Genomic DNA, 26223 nt, shown 5'->3' with positions numbered 1-26223 from the left:
TCATCAAAACTGGTCTTCTCTGCATGTATCCTCCAGAGTGAGCAAAATACTTTTGGACAATGAGGCACCTACTTGTTGATAAAAGCCCAGTGTTTTCATTCAGTGTCATATAGTGATAAGGGTAGCTGTAACCTGCATTACATATATTTGAAAGTGATGAAAATTTAATGTCATTAACGGTAATAAGTGAACAGTAAACAACTGTGAACTACAATTTAAAATAAGGAAAATGTATTTCCCTATGTCAGACTTTGTAATGTTGATTTCTTTTCAAACATTTTCAATATGATGGTATCATATGATTTAACATTCAATTCAAACTGATTAATTTGTAGCTAAATGTTATTTAACAAAATATTCATTATACTTCCTGTTATGTTTATGCACCACTAGAATGACATCAGGAGAGAGTTTAATTAATATAGAGAAGTTTAATCAGTCTCTCCATTTTAAAGTATTCAGAAAAGAAAGGGTCTCTGAAGTCTGCAGAAAAAGGAATACACTGGAATCTAAATAAGCAAGCACAATCTTAGAGATTCAAAAAAATCAGTCACATTTAGTAAAAGCACAAAATCAGGTAAAAGATGACCAATTAACTAGAGGAGTTAAACCTTTGTCACAAAGAGCCACCCAGTGGCTACTGTGTGGAATTGGATTTAATTTATAGAATTTAATAGGATCAAAAGCATAGGAGTGGGATATTTTTTCTACACATTTATTCATTTTCAGGATTTGGGTTTCATTGGCAGGACCAGTAATTTTTATCTTCCTGCATGATGAGGCGGCCCCATGATGATGACAGTTTTCATAGACGTGCTCTGCTTGTTCTTCTTGATGATAAAGATCAGGGATTAGGGAGGTGCTTTCACAATACTTGCATAATAAACTGCAGTGCACCTAGATGATACACATTGTTCTCATGATGCGTTGCTGGTGCAAAAAGTGGGATGGTGGAAGGGCTGCCAATCAAGGCAAGCCTTCTTCATGATTGCATCAAAGCACTGGGCCCAGGATAGATCCTCCGAAATGTTGACGCCCATGAATTTGAAGCACCTCATCCTTTCCACTGCTGACTCCTCATTGAGGACTGGTGGATGTTCTACTGACTTTCCCTTCCTGAATTCCACAGTTGGTTCCTCGGTCTGACTGATGTTGCATGCAGGCTGTTGTTGCAACAATACTCAACCAGCCAATCTATCTCAGGGGCTTTGCTCTCAGGTGAGCACAGTACCTTGTATGCTCACTTTGCCCATAAAAATATGAAGAAACCATCACTAACTCCTACAGCCTCCGATGACCCTGTGATTTCAGTCTCTGAAGCTGATGTGAGCACATCCTTCAGGAGGGAGAATCCATGGAAAATGTCCCAGCCTGGATGGGGTACCTGGCCGAGTACTAAAGACCTGTGCTGATCAAATGGCTGGAGTGTTCACTGAGATTTATAACCTCTCACTTTGGTAGTCTTGGCCTCAATACCTTCTTGTGCAATTGGGTCCTCTATTTCCTCACTTGCAGACCCCAGTCAGTTCCGATTTGCAACAACATCTCCTCCATGATCTCCATCAGCACAGTGGTACCACAAGACTATGTGCTTAGATCCGAGCTCTGCTCAGGTTATATTGACTGTGAGGCTAAGCGCAGCTCCAATGCCATATTCAAGTTAGCTGATGTCACCACTGCTGTAGGTTAAATCAGCATAATTGGAGGGAGATTGAAAATCCGGCGGAGTGGTGTCGTAACAATAACCTCTCACTCAATGTCAGCAAGACCAAGGAGCTGAATATTGACTTCAGGAGGAGGAAACCAGTCCTCATCAGGGGATCAGAGGTGGAGAGGGTCAGCAGTTTTACATTCCTCAGTGTTATCATTTCAGAGGACCTGTTCTGGGCCTAGCATGTAAGTGCAATTACAGAAAAAAGCACAGCATTTTCCTTATTTCCTTAGAAGTTTGTAAAGATTCGGTTTGATATCTAAAACTTTGATGCACTTGTATAGATGTGTAGTGGAGAGTATATTGAATGGCTGCATCAGAGCCTGGTATGGATACACTAATAGCCATACAAGGAAAATCCAACAAAAAGTAGAGGATATGGCCCAGTCCATCATGGGGTAAAGCCCTCCCCACCATTGAGCACATTTATATGGAGTGTTGTGAACGAAAGCAGCATCCATCATCAGGGATCTATCATCCACCTCCATCCGGGTTATCAAAGGATCATTTTATAATTATCAAAGCATATAACTCTGAAATTCTTCTTCTCCAGATAGCCATGAAACCAAGAAAGAAAAGAATGGTGGCATGATCATCAACTCCCAAATCCCTTATCCCCTCACAAAAATAAACAAAAACGGAACAGGCTCATGGACCCCCAAGTCCCTCTCCCCCCACACAAAAACAACGAGAAGGATAAGGATCCAGCAAAAAACACAGAATATATTTTAAAAACAGTAAGACTGAGAAAAGTCCATAGTCCAAGTCCACATCCAAAACGCAGAAAACCTGTGTAACATTCTCCGGGCCCAGTAGCAGACCTTTCCCTCTCTGGCAGCAGAGCAATCTCACCAGCGATCAAAAGGCAGCCTCCCCTCTCCAGAGCAGAGTGATCCCATCATAGCTCAAAAGGCAGCCTCCCCTCTCCGTAGCAGAGTGATCCCATCATTGTTCAAAAGGCAGCCTCCCCTCTCCGTAGCAGAGTGATCCCATCATAGCTCAAAAGGCAGCCTCCCCTCTCTGTAGCAGAGTGATCCCATCATAGCTCAAAAGGCAGCCTTCCCTCTCCATAGCAGAGTGATCCCATCATTGTTCAAAAGGCAGCCTCCATTCTGCATAACAGAGTGATCTCACCATTGATCAAAAGGCAGCCTTCCCTCTCCATAGCAGAGTGATCCCATCATTGTTCAAAAGGCAGCCTCCCCTCTCCATAGCAGAGTGATCCCATCATAGCTCAAAAGGCAACCTCCCCTCTCCATAGCAGAATGATTTCACCAACAATCAAAAGGCAGTCTCCATTCTGCATAACAGAGCAATCCCACCAATGATCAAAAGGCAGGCAGCTGGCACTCATCTTGCTCATTCACCTCGAAGTTTCAATCTCCCTGGTCACTTTAATCGGCGAATAATGGAAGATTTAATTGGCAAAACAGAGTCAAGCATTGGCTCACGTACCACCCCACAGCCTTCCCACAATGATGTTCACTCATACTGCCTCTACCTCCCAGAATCCTCTCGGAGTCTGCAAACAATCTCCAAACTGCAAACTGCAGGCTCCAACAGATTCAAGATGAAGAACACAGATAAGGGACATAAAAGAAGTGAAATATATGGTTTCATGATATATCGAGAAGATGTCGACTGAAGGAGCACTGTACATATGTCCCACCACTCTCTTCTTGTTTTGACATCAGGATGAAGGTACAGGAGCCTTCTCATACCACCAGGTTCAGGAACAGTTATTAAACCTCAGCCATTAGGTTCTTGAACTAGAGAGGATAACTACACTCAATTTCATTTGCCCCATCACTGAACTATTCTCACAACCTCTGGACACATTTTCAAGGACTCTTTTTCTCATGTTCTCGATATTTATTGCTTATTCATTTATCATATTATTTCTTAGTTTTTCTTTAGTATTTGCACAGTTTGTTGTCTTTTGCACACTGGTCATCCACCCTATTGGGAGTGGTCTTTCATTGATTCTATTATGGTTTTTGGATTTACCAAGTATGCCTGCAAGAAAAGGCCTGGCCTGTCCCCTAAAACCCTCACTAATTTTTATAGGTTTACCATAGAAAGAATTCTTCTAGGGTGTTTCACAACCTGGTACAAAAGTTGTCCTGTCCAAGACTGGGAGAAGCTGCAGAAGATCGTGAACCTAGCCCAGCACATCACACAAACCAATCTTCCATCCTTGGACTTACTTTACACCACACACTGTCGGAGCAGTGCTGCCAGGATAATCAAGAATAAGTCCTACCCAGCCAACACACTTTTTGTCAAACTTCCCTCCGGGAGAAGGTTCAGGAGCATGAAGATACATACGGCCAGATTTGGGAACAGCTTCTTTCCAACTGTGATAAGACTGCTGAACAGATCCTGACCCGGATCTGGGCCGTACCTTCCAAATATCTGGACCTGATTTGCACTACCTTACTTTCCCTTTTCTATTTTCTAATTATGATTTATAATTTAAATTTTTATTATATTTACTTTGATTTGTACTTCAGGGAGCGCGAAGCGCAGAAACAAATATTACTGTGATGATTGTACGCTCTAGTATCAATTGTTTGGTGACAATAAAGTATTTGTATTTGAATTTGAATCTCAAGGTTGTATATGGTGACATATGTATTTTGATAATAAATTTACTTTGAACTTTGAATTAATGCATTTCTACATATACATATCTTAAAAATTAAATCCTCACAAATCTAACTAGATAAGAGTTTTCAAGTTTCTTACCTTACTGCAGTCAGAGTTTCCATAATTTCTTTCCAAATATGTTCATTCTTCTTATACATTGATTCCAGTAGGAGGATATTGTCATAGTTGACACAATACACTTTGTATGCATCTTCCAGTTCTTGTTTAAAGGTGAGGAACACATTACCTTTCAGAATAAAAACATATACAGTATATTTTCAAAGACTCCTGCAACCTTAATGGAGCATTTTAGATTACTGTTTAAAGTAGAGAAAGAAGAGCAGGTATTGAAATTAACAAAAAAAATGCTTAGAATATATTGGATCTAATGAGTTTTATGTTCTAGACATTTCTTTGAAAATATGTGCATTTTTGTACAGTTAAAGTTCTATTACTTTTCTAAAAACATTATGCAATAGTTCAGAATTGCTCACAATATTTGAACTTAAGTGGTGCAGACTTGATTTTATTTTATACTAAATCATGTATAACCAATTTATTGGAGCTCTTTAAAGAAATAACATGCTGTGAATAAAGGAACACCCATGAATTTAACATAATTAGATTCCTAGAGGCATTTGCTCAAGTCTATATCAAAGGATATGGTGGATAATAAATGTTCATAATGCAGGAGATAATATATCGACATGAATATACAATTGGCCAACTTAAAGGGAACATACAGGAGGCGTAAGTAGGACATTTTTTTTTTGGCTGTAATGAGAGGTGTGCTACTGGAATTGGTGCTGATGCCTCAAGTTTTTTTTTTACAACTTATATGTATGTAGTGTGTAGGCCTCCATTAGTCTCCATAGACCATGGATTTGCACCTTGGAGAGTTTCCAGGGTGCAACGCTGGGCAAGGTTTTTTTTAATGGAAGACCGGCAGTTGACCAAGCTGCAAGTCTTCCCTTTCCATGCCACCAACGTTGTCCAAGGGAAGGGCATTAGACAATTTATATAAATAATGAATGAAGGCACTAAGTAAATGGTTGCTAAATTTGGATTGTTGGGGAGTATTCTGGAGTTATGTCAATATAGCAAATATGAACTAAAGCAAGAATCAGCCTTCATTTTTTAAATTATAAATTGCCAGCAGTAAATTGAAGTTCAAATCCCACAGACTAAGATATGCTAACCATGAGACGTCTGCATGTGCATGAGTTCAAACTTTAAGACAATGGGGTTGTGTTAATTGGCTTGCATTCAACCAGACAACACAGGTAAGTTATTTACACTATTGTGACTTTAGTTCAAGCTGGCAGACCAGGCAGGCATTGTCACTTAGCATATCAGACGTGATCGCACGTATAGGCAATCAATAATTTTTGTGTACTTATGATATTTGTGTACTCAGAGACAGCCCTGACAACATTAATTTTGGGTGTCTGTCTCTTGGTCATCAAAAGTTTTTTAAAATATTTGTGTTAATTAGTTTCTGCTAAAAGCATTTGGACCTTTAGATGTGTCTTAGCAATTAAAATGTGCTTCCACTATGTATCTCAAAGGAATCATTTGTCAACCTAAAGTATTGAAGTAAACAATGTCATTGTAACTGTTGAAGTTATATTGAATCACCTAATGTTAACTTTGATCTTCAGAGTATAAAAATGTGATGTAGTTGGGGGCTCATCTAGGATAAGTCCATCTCCCACTGTGTGGCCAGTGACTTAAGCAGTATAAGGGGTGTAAGTGTTTTTATGAGAAGCACCCATATTTACATCTGTTCAGATCCCGAAGCATCAAAAAATACAGCAGAGAGCTGAACTGGTAGATATATAAGTGGTGTGTGTGTGTGCATGTGTGTTTGTGTAAGGGACCAGATATCTTTGGGTAGTTGTAGAAGGTGGTTACTGACTGTTCTGGATGCCAGAGCAGTGTGTGTATACTGACTCAGGTAACAGTATAGTTGCATGCTTGTTTGAGAGTTTGTTTGTGTGTTTTAGAGTAAGTTTGAAACCTTGCTAACAAGAGTCTTACATGCAAGGGAATACAATAGGCATCATGAGTTTAGTGGCACAAAAGCTGAAGATTGCAGAGTACATTCTCCTAGTTTTGTTTAATCCTTCTTTTACTTTGCTTAGAATGGGAATTAGTGTGAAGATACTTGAGGGAGAGGATATTGAGGTCAGACACTAGCAGGTGGAGAATCCTGATGACTGCAGCCAGGGCTTGTCCCTGATTACTACCAGTCACATGCCCCTCAGCCCTAAAGAGAAGCAGAGCATTTTGTCTGAGCTACCCTCATTTAAAGCTGCTTACAAGAATTCAGAATTTTGGTGCAAGCTCGAGGAAATGATTGAAATTAGCTAGATGCACCACAAAGGTATACATGAGTTCGTTAAAGTGAAATGCCCGAGGAATATGTGAAATAGTATGGCTCAGGGAGTGCAGCATGGTACATGGACAACTACCGGTAATACCAGTAATGAAGATAGATATCGCTTTTTTAAGGGAGAAATGAGGCAGCAACTAAGGGGAGATGAGAGTAATTGGGGAATGATAATGTCCATGGTTCAGAGAACTGATGAGCCTGCCATAAATTATGCAGAGCATAAATATCAAGCATATAAGGAGTATTCAGGATTGGACAATCCAGGGTAGGATGATCCAATCTTCCTGAAAATACAGAAAGAAAGCCTGAGCTCAGTCCACCGGGAAGTTTCAGATTTGGGGATAGTAGAGGAATCGACCTACCCAATGATAGAATCATGGGCCAGAGAGACAGAGCGAAGGAGGGGAACGAGAAGTCATAAAGTAGTTATAGTGGATGTAGCTGCTGTGAAGATATGAGGGACTTGCTCTGTGTGCCAACAATTAGGGCACCTAGCAAGATACTGCTGAATAAACATAGAAGAGTAAAGGAGATGTTATGCTACAGATGTGGTCTCTTAGGCCATGTTTCGAGGCAGTGCCCCAAAAAGGTGAGATAGTCAGAGAATCACTCACCAAAACAGGCAGAAATCAGAACAACACACATAAATGCTGGAGAAACTCAGCAGGTCACAAAGCAGCAGTGGAAATTAGTAAATGGTCGACGTTTCAGGCTGGGACCCTTCTTCAGGACTGGAAAGGAAGGGGGAAGACATGCATATTAAAAAAGGTGGGGGGAGGGAAATAGTATAGCTAGAGGGTGATATGTGAAGCCAGGTGGGTAGGAAAGGTAAAGGACTGGACAAGTAGGAATCTGATAGGAAAGGAGTGTGAATCATTGTTGAAAGGGAAGGAGGAGGGGACACAGGGGGAGGTAATACACAGGTGAGAAGCAGTAAGAGGCCAAGTTGGCGAATAAAAGAGAGAGGGGTGGAAATGTTTTTTACTGGAAGGAGAAATTGATATTCATGCCATCATGTTGGAGGCTACCTAGATGGAATACAAGGTGTTGGTCCTCCACCCTGAGTGTGGCCTCATCACGGCACAAGAGGAGGCCATGGCCGATATGTCAGGACAGGAATGGGAATTGGAATTAAAATACTTGGCCACTGGAAATTTCTGCTTTTGGTGGATGAAGTGGAGGCACTCAGTGAAGTGGTCCCCCGATTTACGGCATGTTTCAACAACGTACAGGAGGCCACATCTAGAGCACGGGACACTATAGGCGACTCCAGCAGATTCTCAGGTGAAGTGTTGCCTTAGCTGCAAGGACTGTTTGTGGTGGGGGAGGAGGTGAATGAGCAGGTAGCACTTTGGCTGCTTGTACGGGTAAGTGCCAGAAGAGGGATAAGTGGGGAGGTATGAATGGACATGGGAATCATAGAGGAGCCCTGAGGAAAGTGGGCGGGTGGGGGGAGGTAGGATCTTTTGGAGATGGAAGAAGTTGCTGAGAATGACATATTGGAAACAGAGGCTCATGGGGTAGTAGGTAAGGACAAGAGGAACTCTATCACTGTTAAGGTGACAGAAAGATGGGGTGAGTGCAGATGTTTGGGAAATGGAGGAGATGTGGATGAAGTGGATCAATAGTGAAGGAAGGGAAATCCCTTCATTGAAGAAAGGAGATATCGCTGATGTCCTGGAAAGGAAAGCCTCATTCTGGGAGTAGACGCAGTAGAAATGAAAGACATGAGAAAACGGAATAGAATTTTTACAGGAGACAGGTTTGGGAAGAAGTATAGTCAAAATAACTGGGAATCAGGAGGCATAAAAGATGTTGGTCGACATTTGTCTCCAGAGATGGAAACAGTGAAATCGAGAAAGGGAAGAGATGTGTCAGAAATGGACCAAGTGAATTTAAGAGCAGGGCGCAAGCTGGATGCAAAGTTGATGAAATTGACAAGCTCAGCATGGATGCAAGAAGCAGCACCAATGCAGTCATCAATGTAGCAGAGAAAGAGTTGGGGAGCATTACAAGGGAAGACTTGGAACATTTAGCCAACAAAAAGGCAGGCATTGCTGGGGCCCGTAGTTGTGCCCATCGCTACACTTCAAGTCTGGAGTAAGTGAGAGGAGCCAAAGGAAAAATTGTTGAGGGTGAGGACTAGTTCTGCCAGATGGAGGAGGACAGAACTGCCTCTGTCTGATTTGATTGCTAATCAAATTATATAGCTAGTGAGGACAGCATCCAGGTCATACAAACGACTGGTGGCAACATCTGTTGCTAGTACTGATTACTCATGGGTATACACAAAAGGTTTATTAATGGACCAGCAATGTGATACGTTAGTAGACACAGGATTATCAATAACAATAACTGGTCTATCCCTACCCATGAATGGAGAAATAATTTTACAGTGCAGGGGGTAAAAAAAATGTGGGTAGAGAGAAGTGAGCCTCAGGTACTTGAGACCCGGGAAATGCATCTTACTGGGGGGTTTTGTGTGTTCCCAAACACTGTTCTGCGGGTAGACACACTAAGTAAGGCAAGACTCAGGAAATGGAGAAATAATGTGGACAACACAGGACAGAGAGCATGCATGACCCACACAGCAGACAACATAGCCCACAGAGAGACAGCAGCCCCAAGCAAGGAGGGAAGACAGGACAATGTGTGGGAATCATGTCAGGAGGTCCTAAAGGTCAAACAGTGTCAAGAACTGTTAGAAGTAGTGCAGCTTCCTGCAGAGGTAGCAGCAATTGAAAACACACCAACAAGGGGAGAGAAAGGACAGAAAGGAAATGAGTGCGGAAATGATGGGACAAAGAGAAAAAAGGAACATGAGTGAACAGACACTGCAAGTAAGGAAGAAGAAATGACTGAAGCCAACTTAGTAAGGTCACATGGAGATGTGAAGGACCATTTTAACTGGGTTAGTGCATTGAGGGACCAAACAAAATAGCAGCAACATATTGCTAGTCAGAAAATGTCACAGAGAGCAGATAGTCATCCCACAGCCTTGTGACCAAATCACGGCAAGGTAAGGGAGCAGTCTAAAGGGTGGATTAGACCACACATAGCTCTTTAGACAAATGACACCTGCAAAACTGCCTGTAGAAACATTGGACTCAGGTTAAACTGTATGACTCTCCCTCTCGTCACCCTCACAGAGAGAACAAGCGATCAAGTCTATTCAGTAACAATGCCATTACAGAGAATTTAAGTGAAGAACACCAGCCTGCTGTGTCACACCTGACCACTCCTGATGGAAGCAGACCCACAGATGGAACAGGAATGTGAATGCAGAGGACATACAGTGAGCATGTCAGCAAGCCATGAAAAGTGTGTGAAGAATTATGGTAATGCTACTTTGTAATAAAGGCCTGTTCTTTGAGATAGATAATCATTTAAATAGATAGATAAAAATAGAAAGATATTGGAAATAAATTGGAAAGGATTAGAGTTCCACAACCTTGATGTCAAGGTGGAGTAAAAGTGAGAAGAAACTGCATGCAGCGTCTGAAGGCAGCCACCCCAGCTTGGCATGGGGGTGAACACCAATGAGCTGGGCCCTTTCGGTGGTTGGGTCAGTGGTCATAAGGACAGTCTGGGAGTGGATACCACTGGCATGAGGTACTTGCAGCCATCTGAATAGAGACCACCCTTGTACATCGATCAAAGGCATTGAGAGACTTGTTAGATTATTCTGACAATCCACTGTCATGGCATGGAATGTGAATTGTTACCAGTGAACTTGCTACAGTGTGCCGTGCTGTGCCCTGCCCGCAGAGTAATTTCTGATAGTCTCTGCTGAGTTTTAGCTATCAGAGGTTGAAGGGGCAAAGATAAGGAGACATAAACTGCAATGGACCAGCAGCGAATGAGGCAATAAACACGTGAACAACAAAGCTGCATTTTTAAAGACTGGTTGACTTTGAGAGGACATAAGTGTCTAAGAAGAGGATGCAATCAAATTTTGGGAATGTCTTATTGGCATCTCTGTTTAGATTTGTAGATAGCCAGTTAGAGGTGATAGTTTAGATATAGGTACACATAAAGACATGATAGGTTAGCTACACACACAAAATGCTGGAGGAACTCAGCAGGTCAGGCAGCATCTATGGAAAAGAGTACAGTCAACACTACGGGCCAAGACCCTTTTTCCAGCATTTTGTGTGTGTTGTTTTGATTCCAGCATCTGCAGATTCTCTCTTGTTTGTGATAGTATAGGATAGTAATTGGGGAAGGGATCCAAAGTGAAAGGCATTTTTGCTGCTCAACTTGATTAGATCCTCCTTAAAGTTTAGCCTTCCTGGAACAGATTTCTATTCTAGAGGAGGGTATGTTAGACAGTATTCTGAAGTTATGTGAATATAGCAAATACCAATTCAAGCAAAAACCAGCCTTCATTTTTATTGTAAATTGCAAGCAGTAAGCTGAAGTTAAAAGCCCACAGACTAAGATATGGTTTGCAAAATAGTGACCATGAGATGTCAGCATATGCATGAGTTCAAACATTAAAACAATGGGGTTGTGTCAATTGGCTTGCATCCAACCAGGCAACACAGCTAAGTTACTTGCATTATTCTGACTTTAGTTCAAGCTGGCAGACCAGATGGATGTTGTCACTTAGCATATCAAACATAATCACACGTTTCGGCAATCAATACTTCTTGTGTATTTATGATATTTGTGTACTTACGATATTTGTGTACTCAGAGACAGCCCTGACAAAATTGATTTTGGGTGTCTGTCTCTCTGCCATCAAAAGCTTTCAGAATGCTTGTGTTAATTAGTTTCTCCTAAAAGCGTTTCTCCTAAAAAAGTTTCTCCTAAAAACTTCTACATCACCAGCTTCAGTGTCTCTCCAGTGACTTTGATCACAGTCACAACAAATATCAAGTTAGATGTGAAGAAGATGCAAGGCGACTACAAAAGGTGTCATAGGGAGGTGTTGCAAGTGGATCCAAAAGCAAGACACAGACACACTGAACTACCAAGAACAGGACTAAGCGTAAGAAGGAAGCAAGGGAAGTGAGGAAGAAAGGATGCTAGACATGACACAGATTCCCCCGGAAGAGACAAGGATTCCGGGCCTGGGCTAGGACTTGACAAGGATGGCGGAACCAGGACATGGAACTGGGAACTAGGAGCCTGGGCTTGGACTCCGAGCCAGAGACTGGACAAGGACCCAGAACCTGGGTCTTGACTCGGGCTCGGACTCCAGAACCAGGCTCGGACAAGACGTGGCTACAGGACGAGGAGAGGCACAAGACTGGACGTGAGACTCCTGGACAGGACAAGGGAACCCCAGCACCAAGCTGGACAAGGAGCTCCCGGGCTGGGCGAGGCGCATCAACAAGATGAGAACACAGAGCCTTGGTCGAGGGACAACAGGAACGCAGAACACAGAGTCAAGAGAGAGACAGGAACGTGGAACACCGAGCCAGGACCCCTCCTCGGATACAGGACGTAGGGCCGGGACTCATTACACAGAACACTGAACACGACAAGATAGTTCCCAACGCTAGGTAGCAGCAAAACGGCCGAACCTACCTAGCGAAGGCATGGACATGGAGAGGCAGTTCCAAACAGGGCGAGGCTCCAGACACAGGCAAGACGAGGCAAGGCTCCAGGCAGAGGCAGGGCGAGGCAAGGCAAGGCTCCAGGCAGGAAGGTGAAGGGAAGGGAAACAGACAGGGGGTTTGGACAGGAACAATCCAGCAGCCAGAGGCTGAATCCTGAAGCTATTTATGAAGTCAACCTGAACAAGAACCAGCTGCCTCCACAGAAACTGGGGAAACCCGGAAAACCTGGAATAAGGAGCATGACCGGACCGTGAACTGGAATGTGGATTTCATGGACCCGACCAAGCCAAAAGGATTACAAAGGCTAAGTGAGAGGGAGAAGAGCAAACAAATGGAGTATACTATAGAAAATATAAAATTGTCCATTTTGCAAAGCAAATGAAAATGAAGCTCATTAGGTAAGCAATGAGAAATTGCTTAGGAGAATTCAGGGTGACTTGGATAGGCTGGGTGAGTGGGCAGATACTTGGCAGATGACATTTAATGTGAATAAGTGTGAGGTTATCCACTTTGGGAGTAAGAACAGGAAGGCAGATTATTATCTGAACGGTGTAGAGTTAGGTAAGGGAGAAATACAAAGAGATCTAGGAGTCCTTGTTCATCAGTCACTGAAGGTGAATGAGCAAGTGCAGCAGGCAGTGAAGAAGGCTAATGGAATGTTGGTCTTTATTACAAAGGGAATTGAGTACAAGAGCAAGGAAATTCTCTTGCATTTGTACAGAGCCCTGGTCTCCAGGGTTAAGGAACGACATCCTGGCTGTAGAGGTAGTGCAGCGTAGATTCACAAGGTTAATTCCTGGGATGTCTGGACTGTCTTACGCAGAGAGGTTAGAGAGACTGGGCTTGTACACGCTGGAATTAAGGAGATTGAGAGGGGATCTGATTGAAACATATAAGATTATTAAGGGATTGGACAAGATAGAGGCAGGAAACATGTTCCAGATGCTGGGAGAGTCCAGTACCAGAGGGCATGGTTTGAGAATAAGGGGTAGGTCATTTAGGACAGAGTTAAGGAAAAACTTCTTCTCCCAGAGAGTTGTGGGGGTCTGGAATGCACTGCCTCGGAAGATAGTGGAGGCCAATTCTCTGGATGCTTTCAAGAAGGAGCTAGATAGGTATCTTATGGATAGGGGAATCAAGGGATATGGGGACAAGGCAGGAACCGGGTATTGATAGTAGATGATCAGCCATGATCTCAAAATGGTGGTGCAGGCTCGAAGGGCCGAATGGTCTACTTCTGTACCTATTGTCTATTGTTTATTGCAGAGCTCTGATGTGTAGAGTAATCTGTGTGTCCCAGTGCATGATTCACAAAAGGCTAGTATACTATTACTGCAAATAGAAAAAATAACAAAATGTTATACTTTATTGCTGGAGGGGAACTGAATTCAGAAGTAGGGAGGTCATGCTTCAGTTATGTAGGGCAGTGAGAGATGGATCACTGTGATGTGAGATGGAGCTCCATATCTAGATCACTGTGTACTGTATCTAAAGAAGAAGGTTAATGAATTAGAAACACTTCAAAGAAGATCTACTAGACTAATACTAATAAGAACATATTGTACTATGAGGAAGAATTGATCAGACTAGACTTGTAGCCGCTGCAATTGGGAAGATCATGAAGAAACTTGATTGAAACATAAATGGAGATCTTGACATAGTAAATGTACAGAGCATATTTCCTCCATTTTAAAATGATTATTGCACATTTAAGACAGAAATGAATGTTTTCTCAGAGTTGTTAGTCCTATAAAGAGAAGACTCTTTGAATATGTTCAAAGCAAGGATAGATAAGCAGTGGAATGAAAGAGTCTCACAGCTAAATAGAAACATAGATTTGAGTTACAATCAGATCAGCAGTGATTTTATTTAATATTGGAGCAGGGTCAAGGAACTGAATAGCATATTTCTACTTCTAATTCACATGTTAGTAGGTTTGCATTCTGTCACTGGGATTCACCAGCTGCAAACAGCTCCATCTCAGAAATGAGGGAATATTTAGCCTTGTGAACAGTTTCTTCATACAATTCTTGAAGAAAGGAATAACTTCTGCCACATTCCAGTACTCTGGCACTACTCCTTTGGCCAGTGAGAATACAAAGCCTTTAAATTTAAAATAACCTCAATAACTATACGCACATAATTAGTCAGTATCATTGTCTTACTACTATCTTCCTTTGCAGTTCAATAACACTGTAAGTGCTTCTTTGTGTGATAATAAGCACCCTTTTTATTTTAAGTGGTGGTTCCCTTGCTCCATCTTGTAAGTTACAAGCCTTCCCTGGACATAACAACAGCACAACATTTCTCTTGTATCATGACTGCATTCTCTAATGCTGCTCAGAAATGAAAGTTGATGAGCCTCTTGTGAGAGCAGAGGGGGACAGGGTGACTCCCAGCAGTCAAAGTCACTCAATGGAGTCTGTCAGTTTCACTCAAAACATTGCTGCAGTCCACTGGATCTACCTCATCACTTAAAAGCAGTTTACAGTTACAGTTATGATGAATGTTTTAAAGGAGAGTCATTTTGAGAGACTAAAATTTAAAGTCCTTGTATCCTCACTGGCTACAATAGTGCCAGAGGACTGGAAGGTGGCAAAAGTTATTCCTTTCTTCAAGAAAGGTAATAGGGATAACACTGGGAATTATAGGCCAGTTAAGTTTCATGTCGGGGTGGGCACACTATTGGAGAGGATTCTTTGAAGAATTTCTTCTAACCTTTTGGTTAGAAGAGTTCACAACTCAGAGCACGATACCTGATTCAGCAGTGGAGTGTTGGGCAAGCAAGCAGCAAAGCCAGCCTTAGGACCAGAATCTTACTAATCTTTTGTCTCTTAAAGAAGGTTGACTTTGTGATAAGGCAGATATCTAGGATGCCTTAAGCAAATTGCATTATTCAAATATCATGTTATACTTTCTACCAATATTATCAATGCATTATATCAAATCACTTAAGCAATTTCCCTTTCATATCCCCAAATAATGACCATGAACATTCTTCATCTGATGAGGAATGACATAGGCCAAATCAAAGGAGGCAATGAATCAGCATATAGGCAGGAGATTGAAAATCTAAGTGGTGCCATAACAACAACCTCTTACTCAATGTCAGCAAGACCAAGGAGCTGATTATTGACTTCAGGAGAAGGGAACCAGAGCTCCTTGAGCCAGTCCTCACTGGAGGATCAGAGGTGGAGAGGGTCAGCATCTTTAAATACATCAGTGTTATTATTTCGGAAGACCTGTCCTGAGCCCAGTATGTAAGTGCAATTACGAAGAAAGCACTGCACTGTCTCTACTTCCTTAGAAGTTTGCGAAGGTTTGGCACGACATCTAACACTTTGACAAATTTCTAAAGATGTGTGGTAGGGGTTATATTTACTGGCTGCATCATAGCCTGGTATGGAAACACCAATGCCCTTGAATGGAAAATCCTACAAAAAGTAGTGGAAATGACCCAGTCCATCATGGGTAAAGCCCTCCCCACCATTGAGCACATCTGCATGAAATGCTGTCATAGGAAAGTAGCATGCATCATCAGGACTCCCACCGCCCAGGACATGCTGCTGCCATCAGGAAGAAGGTACAGGAGCCTCAGGACTCACACCATTAATAACAGTTATTACCCCTCTACCATCAGGCTGTTGAACCAAAGGGGATAATTTCATTCAGCTTCACTTGCCCCATCATTAAAACATTCCCACAATCTACCAGCTCACTGCCAAGGACTCTTCATTTCATGTTCTTGATATTTATTTATTGATTGATTGATTGATTGATTCTTTCTTTCTTTTTTTTATTTTATATTTGCAACTGGCTGAACACACAAGTTGGTGCAGTCTTTCATTGATTCTGTTATGGTTATTATTCCATTATAGATTTATTGCGTATGTTAGCAAGAAAATGAATCTCGGCTGTACACGGTGACAAATATGATAATAAATTTATTTTGAACTTTGCTTAGTCAGGGTCAAAGGCACTTCATAGAAAAAAACAACTGATTAAATCAACTTCTCCTCTGACTATTTTTGCCTACAGTCCCAATGAACTCTCTTCTAATTTTCCTTAGTTGTAGGCTCATGACTAACCATATGATCAGTTCTTTATTTTCCCCCGAGGCCAGGCTGTCCTAATGTATGTACAATTTGCTTCATCTTCATTATCTTGTCATGTAGGCCTTAACTGTTACTTCTGATTCGAATAGTTTTGTCTTTGATATCAGTTTACTTTTCCCCTGTCCCTCATCAGTCACAAGATAGACATGTTAGTATGACACAGAACAACGCAGTCTAAACTTCTTACATAATAATTTTCCCACAAGTGTCCTATGAGCGGTTTATTTTCTCCTTTTAAGAATATGTATCTAGAAATGTATCGATGCTGACTGAATGTAATTAGAGCAGAGATTTGCCTTTTCAGACATCAATAGTGTTCATTTGCTTTTCTTGTCAGTGAATTAAAAGGATTTTACAGAGACAGTATTGTAGTACTTATTCAATATTTTGCCCAGATAGTCCATGGAACAGTAGGATCATGGTTCCCTGATACACCATGACCTTTTCCAAGATTTGAGTCGTGCTCTTGGTCTTGAAACTGGAGATGGCGTTCAAAGTTTCTGCTGGAAGAAGGCTCTCAAGATTGGAAAGTGTTTTATGCTTTTCACAGTCTCACTGTGTATCTATATTGTCAGGGGAATATTGTACAGTAGGTGTAGCTTGCTTAAGAACCTTTGTTTTGTGGATGTTTATTGCAAGACACATCCTTACATACCCTTCAGTGAATGAGTCAGTGATGATTGGAGCTTGGTCTCTGAATATGCATATATGCAAGTGTCATCTGCACTGTGCAACTTGATGACGGACGATAAAATGACCTTGATTTCAGAATGAGGAGTAGCAGGATGAGCAAATTCCCGTTCATGATGAAGACCTGCTCCACTCCAGCAGGAAGTTTGTTGGAGTGAAGCATGATATTACAGGTTAAATGATGTTGAAGCAATAACACAACTTTTCTAGACCCCAGTCAAATCTGGGATCAGTTCCATGACAGATTTATTGGTAAGATTCCCGTTTGGCCGTTTGTGGTGTACCAAATGTTTAAAGGAAAAGAATTTCTGTGGGCAGTTTAATTAGAGAAGTCACAGATGATTGACAATTGCTTGGTCAAAGAGCCCATGTATAGTCATTGATGATGTAAGATGTTTGGGTCATAGATAATGTAGACAGTGTTGGAGAAAGCACACGTGTTGATTATTAGCAAGTTGCTGTATTTCCTGCAGTCTTTCCACCCACCATCTTTTCTATAGGTGATGGAATGCCTGGTGGACCACATCTTCAAGTGTCTGTAGAATTAAAGAATTCCACTCATGGTTGACGTATAACTTGTCACAACATCTCCACCCCATGTGTGAAGGTGAATGCATTTCCAGCAACCAGAAAGAATGCATCAGGTTCCAACAATTAAGGAATCTGATTCAGGAACCTGCTCACTATCAATATTAAGTGAGTGCTTGCAGTTGTACCAAAACCTTTAGATAGAAGGTGGCTGAGAAGAGTCCCTGATAGATTGGAGGTCCCATTAAACATGACTCCAGATTCTAGGTAAAAGGTCATTCAACGAAATTCAGGCACCATGAAGTAGTCAACTGAAACTATTCCAGGATAGCTGAACAACCAAGTAACCAAACATAGTGGGCATGCTATGTTAGTGCCAGAATGTGTGCTGACACTTGTAGGCTGCCCCTAGCATATCCTTGAACATGCTGGTTGTTAATACAGATAACACATTTCACTGTATGTTTTAATGCACATGTGATAAATAAATCTGAATCCTGAATCTTGAAATAAGGCAATGTCAAATAGCCAACTTAAATTCAACTGCTTTGAATGGACAACAAACTGTGTTGTTCTCTGTGTTGAATGATACCACTACTTGCTACAAGAAAACAATCCAGTATTTTGGGAAAGGTGTCCCATTTAAAAAAAAATCCATGTATAAAGAAAGATCTTTGACCTGAAGCTCCGAGCTCTTTTTCTCCACATGAATGCTAGTCAATCAGCTGAGTGCTTCCAGCATTTTCAATTTTTGTTTTGGAGTTCCAACATCTCTAGTTATTTCTTACTCCAGAACCTTGGGCTGCTTTTGATAACTTAATTTCAGGTCTCCAGTAGAGTTTCAACATTTACAGGAAAATGTGACAGCAAAATCTGACCATTGAAAACCCAAGTCTCCTGTATGAGATTTGCTATATTTAATGTGCATAAATCACATGGCTTGGTGCATATAATTAGACTGCCATTTCATGTATTTTCAAAGGAAGTTAAATAAAATAGTGACATTCTGAGATATTATCTAAAGCAGGAATACAGACTCTATTGTCCTCTGATAATAGTTTGGAATCATAGATATGAAGAGTATACAAAGGAGAACAACAGAATTTTTATAGCAGTTGTTCACAGCAGCGGTAACCAAGGCAATGCTTTGCTATGAAAGACCACATTGTGCATTTGACATCTGTGAGTTTAGGGATCAATATGCAGGAACTACTGTTTCAAAAGGAACTTTTTTCTTGCTTAAGAGTTAGCATTAAGAAACTTATTGTTATGTAATGTCAACTGTATTTGGTGTTCACACTTAATTTAAACATACTAGAGGCAACACAAGCCTTTGATACAAAATTGGAGACCAAAGAAAGAGCTGAGGGATGAGATCCGGCTGTCATATTTTATACAATTGACAAAGAAGTTTAAAACAGGAATTCAAATACCAATAATCCCAGTCAAAGTGCTAGACTCCTACTAGGAGGAGCTAATCTGCAAAGCAACTGAATAGTTCTTCAGCCTAAACTGCCTTCACACCAGAGTCAATATCACTTGAATCCAAGTTATTGAGCTGCAATTCATAGATGATGCTGGTGTACGCACACATTGAGGCCAAACTCCACCAAATCGATAACTCATTTACTTAAGCATACAGAGTAAATATTTTACAACAAACAGGCTCAAAGCAAAGGCCCTCTACCAACCTGCACCAGTGCACAACACTGCCATCAAATAATACGGATCCACAATGGGACCCTGGAATACACACACGATTCCCTTATCTTAGCATCCACCCTTCAATGAATATGAATATTCACCACATCTTTAGTATTTCAGCAAAGCTTTTGCCCATCTGAGGAAAAGAACAAGCATTTAGAGATCAAAAACTCAAACACCTAGCAGAATGATCCTAGTCCTCCTGTATTCTTCTGAGATTTGAGCCACATGTAGCAGGAATAGCATGACACTGGAGAGGTATTATTAAGTGGTCTGCAGAAAATACTCTAAATCTACAAGCAGAAAGAAAGCGATGTCAATGTTGATCCTCAGGCCAATATTCTCACTTTCAAGTCTCCAATTACTCTCTGTCAGCTTCAATGGATGGGCCATCTCATTAACATTCCAGTCATCAGACTCCCAAAACAGGCAAACACAGCAACTTTGTTATAGCAAAAAAAAATTCTAAGGAGACAGAGAAAATGATTCAAGTATGTTCTCTAAGCCTTGTTCAAAATGTGTAATGTTTTGATTCCAACTGATTCCTGTGAATCCATTGGCCATTAATTGTTCAAAATAGAAAACATCCAAGATGGAACCAATAGCTGAGAAACATTGCTCATAGAATCCTTTTTTTTAAAACACACAAGAATCTAGTGATATGAGGAGTGGAAAGTTTCTCACACTTCCCACCCTCCCCACCGAAACAACCCCTGCCTCACAGTGGTTTGATATTAGATCTCCCATTTTCTCATTAGCCATTCAAGTACCCATAATCACTCTCAACCATAAAGAGCTATCTAAAATCAGACAATTCTAAAAAGTTATTTTCATGATCAGAGAGGCAAAAAATCAAAGATGTCTCGAGTTTCACATGTCAGTATAAATCCATAAATCATTAAAATTGAAAGCATGTGCATGAAAATAGAATTTTAGAACCATAGAACTACAGAATATTACAGCACAGAAACAAGCCCTTCGGCCCTTCTTGGCTGTGCCGAACCAACTTTCTGCCTAGTCCCACTGACCTGCACCTGGACCACATCTCTCCATACCCCTCTCATCTATGTACCTGTCCAAGTTTTTCTTAAAAGTGAGCCCGCATTTACCATTTCATCTGGCAGCTCATCCCACACTCCCACCACTCTCTGTGTGAAGAAGCCCCCCCCCCCCCGCCAATGTTCCCTTTAAACTTTTCCCCCTTTACCTTTAACCCATGTCCTCTGGTTTTTTTCTCCCCTAGCATCAGAGGAAAAAGCCTGCTTGCATTCACTATATCTATACCCATCGTAATTTTATATACCTCTATCAAATCTCCCCTCATTCTTCTACACTCCAGGGAATAATGTCCTAACCTATTCAACCTTTCTCTGTAACTCAGTTTCTCAAGTCCCGGCAACATCCTTGTAAACCTTCTCTGCACTCTTTCAACTTTATTAATATCCTTCCTGTAATTTGGTGACCAAAACTGCTCACAATACTCCAAATTCGGCCTCACCAATGTCTTATACAACGTCACCATAACATTCCTTAACTCTTATACTCAATAATTTGATTTATAAGGGTCAATGTACCAAAAGCTCTCTTTACGACCCTATCTACCTGTGATGCCACTTTTAGGGAATTACGTATCTGTATTCCCAGATCCTTCTGTTCTACTGCACTCCTCAGTGTCCTACCATTTACCTTGTATGTTCTACCTTGTTTTTTACTTCCAAAGTGCAATACCTCACACTTGTCTGCATTAAACACCATCTACCATTTGGCAGCGCATTTTTCCAGCCGGTCCAAATCCCTCTGCAAGCTTTGAAAACCTTCCTCATTGTCCACTACACCTCCAATCTTTGTATAATCAGCAAATTTGCTGATCCATTTTACCACATTATTGTCCAGATCATTGATATAGATGACAAATAACAATGGACCCAGCACTGATCCCTGTGGCACACCACTAGTCACAGGCCTCCATTCAGTAAAGCAATCCTCCACTACCACTCTCTGGCTTCTCCCATTGAGCCAATGTCTAATCCAATTTACTACCTCTCCATGTATACCTAGCGACTGAATCTTCCTAACTAACCTCCCATGCGGGACCTTGTCAAAGGCCTTACTGAAGTCCATGTAGACAACATTCACTGCCTTCCCTTCATCCACTTTCCTGGTAACCTCCTCAAAAAACTCTAAAAGATTGGTTAAACATGACCTACCACGCACAAAGCCATGTTGACTCTTCCTAATAAGTCCCTGTCTATCCAAATACTTGTAGATCCTATCTCTTAGTACTCCTTCCAATAATTCACCTACTACAGATGTCAAACTTACCAGCCTATAATTTCCCGTATTACTTTTAGAGCCTTTTTTAAACAACAGAGCAACATGAGCTATCCTCCAATCCTCTGGCACCTCACCCGTAGATACCGACATTTTAAATATATCTGCCAGGGCCCCTGCAATTTCAACACTAGTCTCCTTCAAGGTCCAAGGGAATACCCTGTCAGGTCCTGGGGATTTATCTACTCTGATTTGCCTCAAGACAGCAAGCACCTCCTCCTCTTCAATCTGTATAGGTTCCATGACCTCACTACTTGTTTACCTTATTTCCATAGACTCCAGGCCAGTTTCCTTAGGAAATACAGATGCATAAGTACCCATTTAAGATCTCCCCCATTTCTTTTGGTTACATACATAGCTGACCACTCTTCAAGAGGACCAATTTTATCCCTTACTATCCTTTTGCTCTTAATATACCTGTCGAAGCTCTTTAGATTATCCTTCACCTTGACTGCCAAAACAATCTCATGTCTTCTTTTAGCCCTCCTGATTTCTTATGGTTTTTTTTGCACTTTTTATATTCCTCAAGCACCTTATTTGCTCCCTGTTGCCTATACATGTTATACATCTCTCTCTTCTTCTCTATCAGAGTTCCAATATGCCTCGAGAAACAAGGTTCCTTAGTCTTATTCACTTTGCCTTTAACCCTGACAGGAACATACAAACTCTGCACTCTCAAAATTTCTCCTCTGAAGGCCTCCCACTTACCAATCACAAATCCTTGCCAGAGAACAACCTGTCCTAATCCACTCTTTTTAGATCCTTTCTCATTTCTTCAAATATGGTCTTTTTCCAGTTTAGAACCTCAACCCGAGGACAAGATCTATCTTTATCCATGATCAAGTTGAAACTAATGGTGTTATGATCACTGGAACCAAAGTGTTCCCCTACACACACCTCGGTCACCTGTCCTAACTCGTTTCCTAATAGGAGATCTAATATTGCATCCTCTCTAGTTGGTATCTCTATATATTGCTTTTGAAAACTTTCCTGGACACATTTTACAAACTCTAACCCGTCTAGACCTTTAACAGTATGGAAGTCCCAATCAATATGTGGAAAATTAAAATCCCCTACTATCCCAAGACTTGCTTACATCTTGCAATATGGAATCAATCTCAGTTTGTGTGAAAAGAAGACGATGGAGATGGCTGGGCCATTTAATGGGAATGTCAAATGATCAACTAGCAAAAGTAGCACTAAGGTGAACCCCACAGGGAAAGCGAAGTAGGGGCAGGCCCAAAGTGACGTAGCGAAGATTTGTGGAAGCAGAACTGAAAGATGTCGGCATGAACTGGGTAACGGTGAGCAGCAGAGCGAAAGACTGGCAGAAATGGAAGACCCTTATGCAGGCCCCATGTGCCACCTAGGCACTAAGGGTTCAGACAACGAAGACTATCGCTTTATGTTTCCTGCAGTTCTCTGCTATCTCTCTGCAGATTTGCTCCTTCAATTCTCGCTGCCTATTTGGAGGTCTACAATACAACCCCATTAATGTGGTCATACCTTTCCTGTTTCTCAGCTCCACCCATAGGGCCTCGGTAGACAAGCCCTCTGATCTGTCCTGCCTGAGCACTGCTGTAACATTTTCACTGACTAGCAATGCCACCATCCCATCCTTCATCCCTCTGCCTCTATCACGTTTGAAACATCTAAACCCTGGAACATTATGCTGCCAGTCTTGCCCCTCCTGTAGCCAAGTTTCACTAATGGCTACAATGTCATAATTCCACGTGTCAATCCACGTCCTCAGCTTGTCGGCCTTCCCCACGATACTCCTCCCATTGAAATAGACACACCTCAAAAGGTTATTACCACCACACACAAAGCTTCTATTTGTGACTTTGCATGAACTTTTAACATCATTTAGTTTCACCCTGCTCCACTATCTGCTCTGTCACTCTGGTTCCCATCCCTCTGCAAACTAGTTTAAACACTCCCCAATAGCACTAACAAACCTCCCTGCAAGGATATTGGTTCCCTTGTAGTTCAGGTGTAACCCGTCTCTCTTGTACAGGTCCCACCTGCTCCAGAAGAGGTCCCATTGATCCTGAAATCTGAAACCCTGCCCTGTACACCAGTTCCTCAGCCACGTGTTCATCCGCCAGAGCATCCTATTCTTACCCTCACTGGCACGTGGCACAGGTAGCAATCCTGAGATCACCACCCTCGAGGTCCTGCTTTTTAAACTTCCTACCAAGCTCTCTATACTCACTCTTCAGGACCTCCTCACTCTTTCTTCCTACACCATTGGTACCGATGTGTACCATGACATCTGGCTGATCACCCTCCCACTTCAGAATGCTGTGCATGCGATCAGAGACATCCCTGACCCTGGCACCTGGGAGGCAACAAACCATCCGGGAGTCTCTGTCATGACCACAGAACCTCCAGTCTGTACCTCTAACTATCGAGTCCCCTATCACTACTGCTCTCCTCTTCTTCCACCCTCCCTTCTGCACTGCAGAACCAGACTCAGTGCAGAGATCCGGCTGCCGCAGCTTGTCCCAGGTAAGCCGTCCCCCCCCCCCCCCCCCAACAGTATCTAAATTGGTAGACTTGTTGTTGAGGGGAATGGCCACAGGGGAGCCCTGCTCTGCCTGCCCTTTCCCCTTCCCTCACCTGACTGTAACCCAATTACCTGTGTGCTGTTCCTTTGGCGTAACTACCTCCCTAAAACTACTATCTCTATCTATAAAATTCTCCTGAATGATCTGGAGGTCATCCAACTTCTGCTCCAGTTCCCTAATGCGGTTTGTTAGGAGCTGCAGCTGGATGCACTTCTTGTAGGTGTCATTGTCCAGATCCTGCAAGAGGAGCACTCCAACATCCTGCCTGGCATTCTCTCTACTCTAAGCAAACAAAAACTCACCGGAATCTACCCTCATCTCTGCCTGTTCATGCCGAAGCCTGTTGAGCCAAGGCCTGTTGAGCCAAAGCTGTCCCATTCTGCTCTCTCTCACTCCGCTGCCCACTGGATATGATGGTTGCCTTTTTAAGCCTTTGGCGCTCTACTGGCTGACGTCACGTGCCTGTGCAGTCTAGCCTCTTTTCCCCGTGCAGCGTAAAAAAAAGGCTTCTCTCCGAGATTCCTTATTCCTTCATCTCAGCCTCTAGCTCTGATTTTAAAGATTAAAGGTGACGAAGTGATGCAAAATTTGTGTAACAACTTACACAGATTCAATTTGGCGAAACATGTAAGATCCTGGGCTCTTCCATCGCAAGAAAAATGCCAATTCACCAGAAGTTTACCAGCTTCAGAGATACAATCTGAGAAGCACGTTATTTTGTATTTTCTGCCTAGATTGTTATAGATTGATCTGATGTTTTTTGAAATAATAAAGGAATTCAGTAGAATAGAAATAGAAAAGTATTTTTCTACTGGTGAAAGAGCCTAGATCAATAAACCACAAACTCAAAATTGGAGCCAGTCTATTAAGGAGTAAAATCTGGAGTAGTTATTCAAACATAGAATGGTACAACATTGGAAAAGGCCCATCAGCTTTTTGTGCCAAACAAATTAAACTAGTAATTAAAAGCTGAACTTAATTATTCCCTTCATCCTACACAATACCATGACGTGACATGTCCATGCCAAGTAGGTAGTGGCATAAGTTCCATGTTTCATCTAAATAGATGGCAATAAATAGATTAATACTTTCAATGCTGAGAACACAGAAGATCAGAAGAGAATTGGAACAAAGTGGACCTGAAGAAAACACCAGCCACGTCACAACTGAATGGCAGCTTGCAGTTTAATGGCTTGTTTCATTTCCTATTTGACATAAATTCATTCCTTGTTCAAAGATAATACAATATATAAAATGGAAGCAACCCATAAAGTACCAAATACTTTCTGAAAAAAAAATACAAATGTATCATATTTTCTAATATGAAAGAGAAGATACTGGAAAATACTGAGCAGGTTAAGTGACATCTGCAGAGAAGGAAATAGAGATGACATTTCAGAGACAGATTAGATTCTGCCGATGCTGGAAATCTTGTGTAATGTACACAAAATGCTGGAGGATCACAGCAGGTCACACAGCATCTGTGTAGGGAAATGAAATGTCAACATTTTGGGCCAAAAACTCTTCATGAGAAGTTTCCTTTCCACTCTGATGAAGGATGCTCAAACCTGAAACATTAACTCAATATATATTTTCAAACCTGGCATGAGGGTAGGAGTGCACCAGTGAGAGGTGATGAGCTAATGAGGAAAAAAGAAGAGATAAGAGGGGAACCAGAATGGGGAATGGTAAGAAACAGCAGGGAGAGAGTGGGAGAAATTACTATACATTAGTCAAACTGATGTTCATACCATCAAGTTGGAGCCTACCCAGACGGAACATGAGGTGTTACTCCTCCAACCTGAGCATGGCCACATCATGGCAATAGAGAAGGCCATGGACCGCGATGTCACAATGGGAATAGGAAGTCAAATTGAAATGGGTGGCCTCCAGGAAATTCTTCCTTTTGTGGCAGACGGAGCAATGGTGCTTTATGAAGTGATCACCCAATTTATGTCGGTCT

At 41.8% G+C, this 26223-nt stretch overlaps 1 protein-coding gene across 7 annotated transcripts in view; it reads right to left on the bottom strand.

Annotated features, from left to right (window-relative positions):
* Nucleotides 1-26223, bottom strand: part of arhgef37 (Rho guanine nucleotide exchange factor (GEF) 37) — a 184815-nt gene that overhangs the window by 52386 nt on the left and 106206 nt on the right. For all 7 annotated transcript variants that reach the window (XR_012101618.1, XM_073067638.1, XM_073067642.1 and 4 more), the window contains one exon: nucleotides 4460-4607. Coding sequence is in view for 6 of the 7 variants with exons in the window: in XM_073067638.1 (XP_072923739.1) it covers nucleotides 4460-4607 (148 nt within the window). In the remaining variant the exon portion in view is untranslated. The remainder of the gene's footprint in view (nucleotides 1-4459; nucleotides 4608-26223) is intronic.

Source organism: Hemitrygon akajei, chromosome 15 (genome assembly GCF_048418815.1).
Source record: "Hemitrygon akajei chromosome 15, sHemAka1.3, whole genome shotgun sequence".
Classification (NCBI taxonomy): domain Eukaryota; kingdom Metazoa; phylum Chordata; class Chondrichthyes; order Myliobatiformes; family Dasyatidae; genus Hemitrygon; species Hemitrygon akajei.
The sequence above is the reverse complement of the archived record's forward strand: the minus strand, read 5'-3'. Positions and strand labels throughout refer to the sequence as shown.